Below are 16,080 nucleotides of genomic sequence, written 5' to 3'. Positions count from 1 at the left end.
TTTTTTTTGAGACGTTTCGAAATACCTAATTAGAAATTGCTACTAAAAAGTAAGCCTGAAAAGAATACTCCCAATATATTCTATCATATTATTTAACACGCCAAAAAATGTACGTATTTAATATCTAAGATTTTTATTTTTGTGTTACCCACATTAGGAAATCTAAACATTTCGGTTTACGGTTCGCTTAAACCGAAATTAAAAATTATCATATCGAAAATTTCGCTCGAGCGGGTGCATCGTTCCATAGCTTAATTGGCTATAGCGCCGACACGGTAAGTCGGAGACGCGGGTTCGAACCCCGCTGGAGCGGTCAATTTTTGATATGATATTCAAAATGTTTAGAATGTACGTATTTTTTAAAAACACTTTATTTTAATAATAATTATTTTATTGTTTCTTACAGTTTCGTTCCAAGTTACGTTACTAGGGTATTTGTCAAATGTCAAAACGGGCCGCTTTCTAACTTATTTTTGTGATGACTACAACAACTATAATAGCTGTATACAAACATTCAAAGTTGATTCAAAGAGTAAAATAACTTGCCTATCAAACATTGCTAAAATTGTATCATTGATTGATGAACTTGAAATTTTGAGTTGATGATTTTAAAAATGACTGATGAATAAATACCGAAGAGGTACCCGTGTAATATAATAATTAACATTTATTATAATCACCGGAAGCATTTCTTTAGTAGCCTCTTTGATCTAATTTTCCCGTTGTCGAATTTTTATCACTAGTACTTTTAGTCACAAGTATCACTTTAGTTAGAAATCAAAAAATTAAAGAGTAAAATATCTTGCCTACAAAAAATGGAGAATAGAGATAAAAATGAGGAATTACAAAATGAGATTGAAACTATGTTCCCATTACTTCCTTATGAAAAACAAATTTTTATGGAGACGATGGAAAAGGATGCACTATTAATAATTGCTAAGTAAGGTTTCAAATTAAATAGGCGGTATAAACTATTCATTCAATTTTATACGTCCATTAATTTATACAACATTCTTTCAGGGGCTTAAATTACAATGATGTTGTTGCGAACGTATTATGGGTCCATAAAGACCCTGCAAATTTAGTTTTAGTAATCAACAGTAATGAATTTGAAGAAGCATACTTTAACAAAATATTAAATTTGACAGTTCTACCTATAGCCGGAAATGAGAGGTATGTAATGATCTTTTTTGTTTTTTCCCTTTCACAAACGTCCTAAATATATTGTTTTCATACAAAGAAATAATTTTATTTCAGAGAAAAAGCATATTTAGAAGGTGGAGTATATTTTGTATCAACAAGAGTTCTAGTTGTTGACTTATTAAAGAACCGGCTTCCTGTGTCACATATCACTGGAATTGTTGTCTTAAGAGCTCACACTGTTCTTGAATCATGTCAGGAAGCATTTGTTTTAAGGCTCTTTAGACAAAAAAATAAGGTAGATAGATGTTTAACTTTTGAATTTGACTCCAGAAAATATTTTCATGGAACTAATGATATTTAAAAAAAAATCTTAGTTTCTGTATGTTACTATTTAAATAATTTTCTATATATAGTTTGCTTCTTTATGGATCATATAACAACGACTTTTTTGTCAAGTCAATCAAGCCATAATAAAGTAAAACATTAGTAAAATTAGCGTTTAACTTACACAAACATTGCCTTACCTCCTATATCAACTGTCCAAATAATTTTTTACTTAAATGATTGTATCTCTTAGTAAAACAACAGTATCTACATTTCAGACTGGTTTCATAAAAGCTTTTTCAAACTCACCCGTGTCTTTTACTTTTGGATATCATCAAGTGGAGAAAGTTATGAGATCACTTTTTGTGACTGAACTGTATTTGTGGCCAAGGTAAATGTCCAATTTTTTATTTATTTATGACATTGAAACAAATAGTTAATCTCTTATATTTTGTAAATACTTGTATCATATAAAGTTGTTCTTAAAAATAATAATCTAACATTTATATTGCATATAACATATGTTTGGCCTCTTTTATAACAGTAATTTCATTTTATAATTAAATTTACATAACTTTTTACAATTTTTGCCTTAAAACATACTTGAACCTTATCTATACATATAATAAAATGGTAGGAAAGTCAAAACTGTACATTGAATATTTTTTTTAAAGAATACTTGGGGTGTGATCTACTATCGATACCGAAGCCAAAAATATAGTTTTTAGAATTTTTGTCTGTTTGTATGTATGTTCGGGATAAACTCAAAAAGTACTGAATGGATTTACTTCAAATTAGGCACGAATATTATTAGGAAGTCGGGTCAACATATAGGCTACAAATTATCACGCTATCACCTACCGGGAATGAGCAGTGAACCTTTATTTCTTCAACGCATTCTGTAACAACGTGTAATCTAACGACGCATATCTGAATGTTGTTATTATGTTAATAACCATGCTATAAATAAAGACATTCTGTAGTATATTTAGTATCAGCATTGCACCCGTGCGAAGCCAGGGCGGGTCGCAAGTATTATAATATAAACAGTAATAATTATTATCTTACAGATTCCATGGTGCTATAATTAAGAGCCTTAAAAGCAGGCAAGCAGAAGTTATAGAGATACACGTTCCTCTGACCTCAAATATGGGTCTAGTACATACTTGCTTACTCGATATTATGAACTATACAGTAAAACAGTTGAAAAGCATTAATCGCACATTAGATATGCAGGTAAGTAGTTCTTTGTTGTATTTGTAATATGTAATGTGTATCTGTTTTATTAAATTCAACCTGGAATAAATAAGTAACACTTCATGCTTTTCATTTTGATATACAAGGGGTATAGAGTGGTAAAATATTCAAAAATTAAGCATCATCTGGTACGGTACAAATTTCTAGGCAGACGTCAAGGTTGCAGGGTTTTTGTTGGTTGTTTTAGAAATCGCAGGTGCAGTGAAAAATAATTAAACTAAATAGCTTAATGTATAATCACAGTCTTGCCCTAAATATCATTACAAAATTATTATTTTTTTAATTGAACATAATATTTACTACAAATACAGTGTTTTAGTTTAATACATTAACAAATATGAAAGCATTAAAAATATATAAATCTTCTTTGAAGTGGTCTTCATTGGCTGCAAAACAGCCTTTTAAACATTGAGGCCAGTTATAAATAGAAGCATACACTGTTTCCATGAGATAATTCTTCACTACCAATTGTATGGATTGTTCTAGGGACTCCAAAATATCATGGCATTTAGAGCAAGCCATACTCTCTAAATAAATAACAATAATATAATAGGGTTAGAAATGACACTATCCGCGAGAGAACGAAAGTAACCGACACCATCCTTGAGTGGAGACCGCGTCTTGGCAAACGCAGTGTGGCCTAAGATTGCCAGTGTAGGCTGGATGAGGATTGCGGAAAACCGGGACGTCTGGTGCGAACTTAGAGAGGCCTATGTCCAGCAGCTTAGTTTAGTTTAGTTGTGGGCTCGGTTTTCCGCATTTAGACACAAAAGTGGTCCGTTATGCGTGCGTTGATGCGTGTATGTCCAGCAGTGGACTGCAATAGGCTGAACTGAAATGATACTCTCTAAAACTGACCACAAATCATAACGGATTAAGATCGGGGCTAGATAACTAGCAGTCTTCAGCTAGCCAGGTTTCAAACCAAGATTGGGTGGATCGAGCTTTATGACATGGCGCCGAGTCTTGCTGAAAGGCCCATATTTGGTTATTGAACATGTTGTTATTAAAGGGCTTAACTACCTTCTCAAGAATGGTATCTTGGTACACTTGTTTTGATACCTTTTTCACCAAAATATGGCTCAGTGGCTCCTTCATAGCCAACACCCCACCAAACCATCATTGAAGTCGGATAAATGTAAAAATTTTCTCATCCGCAAACAAAAAATTTCTATGAGGTCCTTTGTGTACCGCTTAAGTAGTTGTTTTGCTTTTACCACCCTATTCTTTTTTAAATTATTTAAGAAATGACAGTGTGTCTTTCCTACGCTGCAAGTCTTAAGTCATCTTTTAAAATACGCGACATGGTTCTAGGTGCTATCTTCATCTTCCGAGATAAAATCTTTGACTTTCGGTCGAATTTCTTCGAATTCTATCCCTTACTGCTATGATCGCCTTTTTCGCACGAACGCTACGCGGCCGGCCAGATCTTTTTCTGTCACAAACAGGGGAAGTTTCATTGTACCTATCAATAACCCGGTAAAAAGCATTTGAATAATACCAAGCGCATGGAGAGTTTTAAAAATTCTATTAGGCTTCATAGGTACCTATTTTGTGTATTGAAATCACTGCAATTCGGTTCTCTTTAACGCCCCACTTCATTTTAATATCACAAAATATTTTAGAATGTCTTGGCGGCGCGACAATGAGAAAACACAATGAACAATCATATTAAAATGACAGATTCCAAATTCAAATGTAATATTGTTTGTATAATACCCTAGGTCCGATTTGTGAGCCCAACAGTGAAATAAAAGCTCTAGTTAAGGCACAACTGAACTTAAACTATTATAAAGTAGTACCTACAGTGTTAATAAATATATAATTGATATTTCTTCCAGGAAATCACAAGTGAAAATTGTATCTCAAAAAAATTTCACAAAATTTTGCAATCTCAGTTAGATTGTGTCTGGCATCAGCTTAGCACAAGAACAAAGGAGTACATACAAGATTTAAAAGTGTTAAGAACAATGATTATGCAAGTAGTATTGCACAAAGAAGTATTATGATATGAAATAGTTCTACAGATTTAATTTACTTTATTTTTATTACAGTAATTTAATACATGATGATGCAGTTTCATTTTATGCCTTAGTGAGTAAATATAGGACGCCTGAATATGCTAAAATCAACTCAGGATGGATACTCCTTGATTCAGCAGAGCAGTTGTTCCGATTAGCTAAAGCAAGAGTTTTTAATAATAAAAATGGTAAATTTCTCATTATTTATATGTATGTTTGTTATAGAAAATGTACTGACCATTCTAGTAATAGTAGCAATGAAAGTTCTATTATTCGTAATAGTGATTTCATTACCACTACAATATTCTCTAATTTTGTTTTTCTACAAATGTTTTCTCTAATCTGGTTTTTTATTGTGGGACAGTTCATAAAATGGTGTTTCGTGTAGTTATTATAATAAATTTTGTCTGAGAAATAATCTGTCAACTTGTTGAACTCCAATGCTTCTTTCTACTATCAACTTATGTCTTACCTGATTTAGTTTTAAATAATTTAAATATAACATTTAGATTAGATATATTAATAAATAAAGCTTAACAATATACTACTTAAAGCAACTTTCTCACAAGTCAAAATTATTTAATAATTACTGTTTATCAAACAGAGTTTAATCCAGAATCATCGCCCAAATGGAAATGTCTTAGTGAACTCTTAATAGAGGAGATACCACAAGAAGTTAAAAAGAGTCAAAAAGAAACTTTGCATAGCACAAAAATTCTTATACTCTGTCAAGACAACAAGACTTGTTGCCAACTAAATCATTTTCTTACAATGGGCGAAAATAAGTATCATCTTTACACCGCCCTTCGAAATGATTTAACGATAACATCGATGCCTGCAAAGTACAACAAAATAATTGATCAAATTCCACTAAAACGCGAAAATCAACAAAGCACAGAAAGTGGTACGGAAACTAAATATGACTTAAATGAAGAGGATATGAATGAATTGGATAAGTGTAACTATCTTTTGACTCTTACTCCAGCAGTAGCAGAAAAGAGCCACAATTCAAAAACAAAAAATGACAGTATGTTTGAGCCACTTACACAGGTATGGTAATAAAAGCTGAATCAAACTGTATTTTCTTATAATTAGTTTAGTTCGCGAAAGAACTACGGGACTTAATCTCTAGACTACATGCTTCTTATTTCATTAGCTATTTTCTTTACTAATGGCGCAACGTAGAAATCGACATCATTTAACTGCCGCAGGAAATAATAACATTGAATTTCTTTGCAGGAAGAAAGACTATTAGATTTAACCCAAATAGAAAACGGCACCCCAATTATTCTAATTCAAACATTTAAGCAAAATGGTAATCACTTTTCACTAGGCCAAACACTAGAAACCTTCCGACCTCACTACATTATACTGTATCACAGTGATGTGGCAGCGGTGCGGCAGATCGAACTGTTCGAATGTAAGAAACAGCCCGACGAGCCCAAAGTTAAAGTGTACTTCCTCATACACGACAAGACCGTTGAGGAACAAGCATACCTCACATCTTTACGCAGAGAGAAACAGGCGTTCGAACTGCTTATACAGACCAAAAGTGTAAGTTAAGTAGTAAAAGTGTAAAATTTAAACTAAGAATGTGGTTCCTTCTGGAGCAGCCCGAGTGGGGAAGTAATTCGACCTTACAGAAGACCACAGCTAAATAATACTATTTTCAAGCAGTATTGTGTTCTTGTTGGTGAGTTAGGTGCGTGATGCTTCTGGTGTTGCAGACGCTTATACGCTACGGAAATCGCTTACCATCGGGTGAGCCGTACGCTTTTTTGCCTACCCAGTTGAATAAAACAACAAAAATAATGTGAAACTTGCAAGGACATAACTGAAACGACACGTAACTGTATTTGCTTTTTGTGATGTAAAAGTACTCAATGTCTGTCTAAGTATCTTTAGACAGAACTTATTAAAAATAGCTTACAGAACTTATTAAAAACAAAAATTAATTTATTCAATTACTTTGAAAAGCACCCGAATCGTCATTTTATAAAATACTAGTGGTCGCCCAGTGGACAAAATCCGACCATAACTAATTTCTTGGTAAGTTTGAACATTATTAAGGTTCTGTTGTCAAAGACTATACTTCTATAATAATAAACAAAAGAGAAAATTATATATGCTTGTGTGTCAAATACTTGGTATTGTGTTTTTTTTTAGTTGATTTAATGCATTTTTTATGCATAACTAACTGTTCCTTCACCTTTACCTTCACCTTTTTGTTCACCTTAGTGTGTTCATGCACAACACTTTGCTGAAGATTATGACATGATCAAATGCATAGTTTACGATTCTATAAAGAACACACAGACAAACATTCATTTTTATATATATAGATTTTGAAAAAATAGCATTCTGCACTCCTCTATATAAACTTAATTTAGATACTAAGTTTCTTTTTTATGTCCGGATTATTTGGAAGAATTGGCTAATTAGCCATAAGTCTGCCCACTGTAATTCACTGTCTGTAAATATCTTTATGCTTTGTTCGTAATATATTTGTGGTATACAATAAAGTATAAAATAATAAATAAACTATGTGTGCGAAATTTTCAAAGTTTTTGCTTCACGTATAATATATAGATAATTATATATTAGAGAGATATGCTCCGCGATTTATTTTAAGAAACTTTAATTTCAGAAAAAAAGCCTTCCTCGATAAATGGGCACGCTATCTAACATTAGCATCATCAGACCAGTAGTTCCTGAGATTAGCGCGTTGAAGCAAACAAACAAACTCTTCAGCTTTATAATATTATTAGTATAGATTACATTAATCTTTAATAAATTAATTAATGTTGTGAAACTACCACTGATTCGGAATATTGTATAAGTAAAGAAGAATCGGCAAGAAGTTGCAGTTACTCTTTTTAAAAACTTTCAGTAATTACAAATTTAATGATGTCTTGCATGAAATATACATTTGAAATCAGTTTTATTTAGTTGTTGTTTTCTGTGAGGTCGAGGTTCTTCCCCAGTCTGTGCCATTAGCTACATTAATAAAAACTTCAATAAGTAACCCAAAAATTTTAAATATTTGTTTGGCTTAAATAAATATTTTATTGATTACTTTGTTACATATTTATTACATACTAGCTGACCGGACAGGTTTTGTTCTATCAAAAGTTTATAATATAAATATATATATATTTTTTAAATATTAAAACCTTCCGTGGGCCTAAGGGACATACAAATAAATTAGCCGAATTGGTCGAGCCGTTCTCGAGTTATGCGCTTAGCAACATTCATATTTATGTAGATAGGTGTGCGACTCACGAACATCCTATATTTTATAATTGTGGTTGATATTTTATTTATTTTATGCCATAAATTAAAATATTATTATTAAAACTCAACTTTATGATTATTATTAACAAAGTGCTGCTGTGTGGTTACAGCAGTAAAGAATATAGCCACCCCCTCTATTCCCGTGGATGTCGTAAGGGATAACACAGTTATACTAACACCTTTGAAACTTATAAAGCCAAACATTGGCGGGATAACTGCGGTCACCAACCCGACTGCCCAACCTGGTTACTATGGGCAACACACATGAGTATACGCCATTTTTGGCGCGAACTTGTGGAGGCCTTTGTCCAGCAGTGGACTGCGATAGGCTGAAGTAATGTTGGTGAAGATTAACAAAATTTTGTTTATTATACATATGGTTCTAGGTAATGGTTATACCGTCATATCAAGATGGAAAAACTGATGAATATTTTAATCTGAATGTCGAAGATGAACAAAATCCGACTGATACTAGGAAAGCAGGTTTGTATTGTAACTTTTTGAGGTACTTTTGTAACGCACTAAAATGCAAAATAATAAGTCTTTATCTGTTTGTCCATGAATGCGAATGCGGTTTCCATTGATATATTTTGGCAAGCCACATTTAACATTTTGTGTTTGTTTTATAAACGTGGACTGAGGGTTGTTATATAACATAGATGTGTTGACATAAATAGTTTTGTTAGTGTTTTTTTCGTAATATTATTACACAATGACACTATTCTTATTACAGGGGGACAAACTCCAGCTACCAAACAAAAGCCGGTCGTTATTGTTGATATGAGAGAATTCCGTTCCGATCTACCCGCGTTACTACATAAAAGAGGAATCAACATAGAACCAGTCACTATTACTGTGAGTTAAATAATCAGTATTTTGTTTGTAACAAATTCAAAAAAAAAAACCAGTAAGTACTAAATAATGTCGTTATGTATTATAAATGTATTTAAGCACATCAATTTTAAACTATAATTAAAATATAAATCGGAGTAATACGACTAACACATTCTACTTTTTTGTTCAACACAGTCGCCGCTAAACGGTATTCTAACTCTCAAACGACTGTACTTCAACGCTAGAATACTAAGGCTTAGGTCGAAAATATTGGTAACTTACAAGTACGTAGCTTTCGTTTTTAGCCTAATTCTTTACCCAAAAGCGATTGTTTTGATTTGTTTTGGTTACAAAATACGTACCCGAAATTTTGAAATATCATGATTCGTGAGTAAAACGGAGTTTTTTTTTGTATGGGAATCGCACAGCATTCAAACTCATTCGGTGTCCCAAAAGATTATAATTTATAGAGACCGGATTATATATAACATAAAAAGCTTGTTATATGCATGAAAAATGCTTGAAAATTGGCAGAATATGCGAAATTAAATAATAAATTTTAGGAACCCCCAAAAAATAGAAAGTAAGTTTTGATTTTTTTATTTCAAAATGAGCATCATTCAGGTAAGGTTGTGTGTTCGATCATCTATACAAATAAATAAATTTGGAGTACTTTATTTTAACTAAATTCATATTTTCAAATCATATTTTTCTTTTTTAAAATCATATTTTTTGTCTGTCTGTATTTTTGTTCCGGCTAATCCCTGAAACGGTTGGACCGATTTTAACGGAAGTTTAACTGGTAGATAGTTAATGTAATAAGAAGTTACTCAGGCTACTATTATTTTAGAGTTATTTTATAACTCTGCAAACTAAAAAATAACTATTTTGTTAAATTCCGCGCGGACGATGTCGCGGGCACAGCTAGTTTAAAATATTTTTGTAACTGGAAAAGGTTCGCTCCACATCGAGTAAGGGAACTGGGCAGAATTTGAACTTGGGTTCTATGTTAGCACTTATAGTTACTGGCAAAAGTTCTGCCGTCTGTACTCGAAAAATATTGTGAATGTACCGATAATATGCGTCATAACTAGATCTTAGGTAAAATATGCTATTACTGCTGAGAATGTCTTATTCTTAAATAAGCAAATGCGTATAATGTACTGTGTGGCTACGGCGTACTGTGTGGCTTCGGTACTCAAAAATATAGCCACCCCCTCTCTTTCCGTGGGTGTCGTAAGAGGCAACTAAGGGATACACAGTTCCGCTACCACTTTGGAACTTAAAACTTTGAAATACACAGGCCGAAGACGGGCAGCAGCATCGTCGGTGCGACAAAGCCAGCAGTACTGCGGTCACCAACCCGCCTGCCCAGCGTGGTGAATATGGGCAAAGCACATGAGTTCACGTTATTTTTGGCGTAAACTTGTGGAGGCCTATGTCCAGCAGTGGACTGTATAGGCTGTAATGATGATGATGATGATATAATTCGGTCCCTAATAATTTATATCGTATAGCAAGTACTCGTACAGCAGTTCGATACGTTTTTTTTTAAAGATGTAGTTGTATTTTAGTAAGTACGTTAGTCGCCACTAGGCCAATACGAACTAACTTATGACCGATAGGTTCAGTCGAGCTGTGTTATTATTAGTGGTTAAACGTCTAAACATGTATAAATACAAAAAAAAAATGAAAAGTTTGGTAACTACGCAAACATATATTAGTCAAACTCCAAAAAATCATCTCGTAAACCAATTTGGATTAAGCTCCAATCCTTCTCCTAAATGTAGAAAGAGGCCTATGCCCAGCAATGAGATGTTACAGGCTGAATCATGTAGCTGGTTAGGTAGTTGGTTTTTGGTTAGCTGGAACTAGTAGAGTGAGTCGGTTGCAGGTGGGCGACTACATCCTCAGTCCGGACATCTGCGTGGAGCGCAAGTCGCTGTCAGACCTCATCGGCTCGCTAAACTCGGGCCGGCTGTTCGCGCAGTGCACGCACATGTGCCGTGCCTACAGTCGGCCGCTGCTGCTCATCGAGTTCGACCAGAACAAGCCCTTCCACTTGCAGGTTATTTCCTTTCATATAACAAAGTCGGCAAGCGAGCGTGGGCCGTACGTGTTAAAACCAAACTTACATTTTTATAATGATCCAGGGTGTTCGACTCCTAACTGCGTTCCTTCAAGTGGGGGTTTTGTAGGTATAAAGATGTTTTGAGTAAAAAATACCTAGACTATTTTAAAATTTCACTTTGTTTAAATTAATGAGCTACTTTGATAGACTTGTTCTGCATGATACATTTCGTTCATAAGCACAACTATAATTTACAATGAAAAACATTCTACGAGAAAAAGATTTCATTTTCATATGAATATTCCCTAGCTCTCTAGTGGGGCTGAAACTCTTGAGAGGCTCTGGTCGAACGTATAAATTTGACTTTAAAAGAGGTATCCGATTGGGGTGACGCCAACCTAGTCAAATTTAATGCTTCCAAAACGCAAGCGTGTCTTTTTACCGCTAAACGGAGTCCATTCTCATTAACTCCGACTTTCCAATGTGTATCTTTACCGATCACCGATAGTATTTATCTTCTAGGCATAAATGTCTCGTCTAATCTAAACTTCGGACAATGCATAGAATCCAAGACAAAAACTTGCACTGGTAAACTTAAACTGGTAAGAAACTTGGTATCCTCAATAAAGTCAGGCACTGCTTTACGCCGGAACAGCTTCTTACTATGTACCAATCACAAGTTCGATCGTACATGGAGATACGGAAGACTCATCGGTGAAAAATCGCTGATTAACTCCAGACTTCAAAGTCTAGAACATCGGCGTAAGGTTGCCTGTCTGTCGGTATTTTACAGGATATATTTCAGAGAGTGTGCTCAAAAACTGCATAATTTGGTTCCGCCATCACCTTTCTACCACCGAACCGCAAGGCATCGCATGAATCTGCACCGCTACTTGGTTAAAATCCCACGATCTCGCACTAAGGGCTTTGTTTCCCCATTTCTAATAGGCACCGCAAAAATTTGGAACACCCCTCTGGCTACTGTTTTTCCAAATAACTATAACTTGGGTATCTTTAAATTAAGAGTGAATAGGCATCTTCTAGGCAAGCGCGCACCATTTTAGGCTGCATCTTCACTTATCATCAGGTAAGATTGCAGTCAAGCGCTAATCTATATATTAAAAAAAAATTAACATATATCTGATAAGTTGCCTGATAAAATCCTTTTTTGCCATTGCTACTAGAAGGAACGCAGTTAGGAGTCGAATGCACAGTATATGTCGATATATCGCACCTTCGGTGCAACAAACTTATACTTATATTGAATTATCGAAAAGTCCTAATAAAGACAACAAAAAAAGTGTCCTGAATTGAGACTTTGTTACACCGAAGGTGCGATATTTATTATCTTGCATATGTACCTCATCATTTTCGTTAAACACGTCAAGGTATATATTCCTATATCTTATCTAGAACTATTACTCTTTTTGAAGCTTAAAATTGAACCAGTTACTATTTATTAACTTATAATCGATGAAATTATTTTTATTTTAGGGCAATTACTTCGTTTCGACTGATATGTCTGGTGCTGATATTCAGCAGAAATTGCAGCTATTAACAATACACTTTCCGAGATTAAAACTGGTTTGGTCACCCAGTCCATATGCTACAGCGGAACTGTTTTATGAACTCAAAGTAAGTTTCAAAATACATAAGTTATAATCCGTATACATACACTTTTTTGGAAACACCTAATTAAAAGAACTAGTGAGACCTTTTTTTTTAAATTTTCAATTTGATTACGGACTTTGACAATCAACAAAAGAGTATAATATGCACGTGTGTGTCAAATACATGGTAGTGTGTGTAATGTTTTTTGTTTATTGATATATTAAATCAACTTTACAAAAACTTAAATATAAAAGCGACAGCCGAAGGTTGCAAAAAACAAGCAGTTTAATTTAAAATTAAATTTATTGTTACTAAATTATAATTAATAAGACGTGACAATTGTTCGATGTGAGAAACGAGAGTAACTTAAAAAGAAGCATCGTTCAGTCGGTGCTTCGGGTTGTGTTGCATTCTTCGTGTTGGGTCCGTTTCACACGGTGCCCAGGTGCGATGCTCAGGTGGGAAAGTTTCGCAACAAGCTCCGGCTAACGATTCGAGTCGTGGGAATGTTTCGGAGCTTACTCCGGTCAGCAAATCTTGGCGTAGAGCGTTTCGTAACAACTTTTATGCATAATTTTAAAAAAAATATTAGCATTTTCCACTCCTCTATATGAAACATCGACAAACACTCTGTACTTTATATATAATACTCGTATAAATTTATTGAATAATAATAAAAAATTGATCCATAGCTGTGACTATTGTAAGCGCGCCATCCCATCGGTCCAAATGCAACAATGTAACTATACTTATAAATATTATAAAGGGAAACCTGTTATTGGCCTTATTTCTTTTTTTTTGTTATTTGTTTATAGTATGTATTAACTGAAACGCTGTTGGTTTTCTTAATAAATAAATGTTACTAAACCAAAGATAACAGCATACTTTTTTATAAAAAATTGCAGCAAGGTCGAAAAAATCCAAACATTGAAGAAGCATTAGCTTTGAGTGGAGAAACTACAACAGAAGATATAAATTATGAGAGATATAATACATTAGTACATGACTTTGTTCAGAAATTGCCAGGCATCACATCAAAAAACATATCCAGAGTTATGAACCGAGGAATATCTTTGGACCATTTAATAACATTGACCCAGGTAATTTTTCATTCAATTTCAATTTGTCTTCGGTGCGACAAAACCAGCCCTGCGGTCACCAACCAGCCTGCCCAGTGTGGTGACTATAAGTAAAACACACGAGTTCACGCCATTTTTGGCTGGCCTATGTCCAGCAGTGGACTGCGATAGACTGAAGTGATTATGACAATTTCAACATTAAAGTAAAATAAGTAATTCTTACACTTAAGTGTGTAAACATAGGAACTATAATAGTTGTAATATTATATCGGTTTTCGATTATCTCTTAGTTTCGGTTTGGGATATTAGTAGGTATACTAAGAAATTGTCAAAGTACGTATTTGTAGCATGTAACTTGTCGGTTTAACTGTGTACAAATAAAACCGTTTTATTCAGACACCGCTTCTATCCAAACATTTCTAAAGGGAATGGCTGCGAAATGTTTCGTCTTGACGGTCTATCATACGATGAACGTTCTTTAAACTGTTGTAGATGTTAGTATTGATTCAAGTGGGCACAGTATGGATATTAGAAAAAGAAACTAACGATATGTGAAATATAATCATCTTCACATTATTTTTAATGTTTTTTTAATCTTTACATCCAGATAAGAGTAATCTTGAATATAAAAATCTATATGTATTATAGGAACAACTTGCAGAAATTATAGAAAACAAAAATGAAGCCGAAACGTTACACACCATTTTACACGTCACAGCAAAACCTGCGGAAGCAGATAAAGCAAAAACATTCGGAAAGAAGAAATTTGTTGGGAAATACAGAAATGTAAAATAAATAAAAGACGGCTATTTTAATTTTTATTTATTACACTCAATTATTGTACTATAAAATAAAAACTTTAGAATAATATAAGTACTCACAATTAAAAATGAAATCAATTTGGTCAATAATTAATGTTTTATACAAATAAATAAAAAAGGCATGAAATATTATTAGCGTCATTATTTAAATCCTGCAATTATTCCAAATTATTATTTAAAGCGCCATGGACCTAGAACACAGACGATGTTATGCAAAACATACCATGTTCTCTTCTAATTTATGTATATTTATTTTTACTTATCTTTATTGCTTTTGTGCAAGACAACTGCAAGTGCTTATCTATATAAGAATAATACTGAAAATAATATGAGTATTTTTAGCATATTACACGATATAATTCAAATATATACAAGCACAAAAACATCGTTTTTTAACCTTTTGAACGCCATAGTCACCTACACTTGACAGGGGCTTGTGAGTCCTGTACGCCAACGAAGTCTATAGGCGACAAAAACCCGAACCACAAAAATATTAAAAAAATATTTCTAGTATTTTAATTTAACATTTCTGAAAATAGGATATCCCTGCAACATTAGAGTATAAAAAACAAGATACACGTACTGGGAAACATAGAAATAAAAACATGCATTCTTATTCCACGTAAATGACATGTCCAGAACGCCGGAGTCGTCTATAGTAGAACGCTAGGGATGTGACGCAAAAGGTATAAATAAATGATAAATAAATGTTTACAACATACACACACAGTCATCTGTTCCTAAAGTAAGCATCTTATTGCTTGTGTTATAAATAACAGCCAACTGGTATAGCTACATATTTTTTTTTGATAAACTTACGTATATTAAATAATACATATATAAATAAATATATATTACACCCAGACTCGGGGTGGGATCGAACCCACAACCCCCGGAACAGAAAGCAGGGTCACTTCAAACTGCGCCAACGGGCTAGTCAAAATGGTATAGATGTTTTTTTAACTGACTTCAAAAAAGGAGGAGATTACTCAATTCGACCGTATATATTATTTATATATATATATATATATATATATATATATATATATATATATATATATATATATATATATATATATACATACATACATTTTTTTAATGTATGTTCGGGGATAACTCTTCGTTTATGAACCGATTTTGATAATTCTTTTTTTGTTGGAAAGAAGATATCCCTAGTTTGGTACCATGATAAGGAAACCAGGATCTGATGATGGAATCCCAGAGAAGTCGAGGGAAACTTTCGAAAATCCGCATAACTTTTTACTGTGTGTACCGATTTTAATGATTTTTAATTTAATCGAAAGCCGGTGTTTATCATGTGGTCACATTTTACTTTCATCAAGATCTGATTACCGCTTTTGGAGTAATCTTTGATAATGCGTATTTACTTGACAATTTTTTCGTCTACCGTTGTTGTTTTCGTCTACGTTGTATTACTTATCGATATAATTGAAGTCGGTTCTTCTTCGTTTGCCTGCAAACACAATTATTAAGCTATTCAAAATTGAACTCCAACATGTTATATTTTCTATAAATAATTTGATACCTATTTGAATAAAACATAATGTAAAAAACACAAAACTATCTGCTAACACATAAATAGCAAATGAATAACAAAAATCAAA

At 33.4% G+C, this 16,080-nt stretch overlaps 1 protein-coding gene across 1 annotated transcript; it reads left to right on the top strand.

Annotated features, from left to right (window-relative positions):
* The first annotated feature begins 468 nt into the window (after nt 1-468).
* Nucleotides 469-14,439, top strand: LOC123655682 (DNA repair endonuclease XPF). Its single transcript, XM_045591438.1, is given in 15 exon segments — nt 469-940; nt 1,021-1,173; nt 1,258-1,438; nt 1,746-1,858; nt 2,538-2,703; nt 4,566-4,702; nt 4,779-4,933; nt 5,350-5,800; nt 5,993-6,299; nt 8,426-8,522; nt 8,773-8,894; nt 10,768-10,941; nt 12,439-12,579; nt 13,461-13,655; nt 14,283-14,439. Coding segments are annotated over 15 exon segments (2,664 nt in total). The 5' UTR covers nt 469-815; the 3' UTR covers nt 14,430-14,439.
* The last annotated feature ends 1,641 nt before the right edge of the window (nt 14,440-16,080 follow it).

This window comes from Melitaea cinxia, chromosome 8 (assembly GCF_905220565.1).
Source record: "Melitaea cinxia chromosome 8, ilMelCinx1.1, whole genome shotgun sequence".
In the NCBI taxonomy this organism is placed as follows: Eukaryota; Metazoa; Arthropoda; class Insecta; order Lepidoptera; family Nymphalidae; genus Melitaea; species Melitaea cinxia.
Note: the sequence above shows the minus strand (reverse complement) of the source record. Positions and strands in the feature narration are given on the sequence as shown.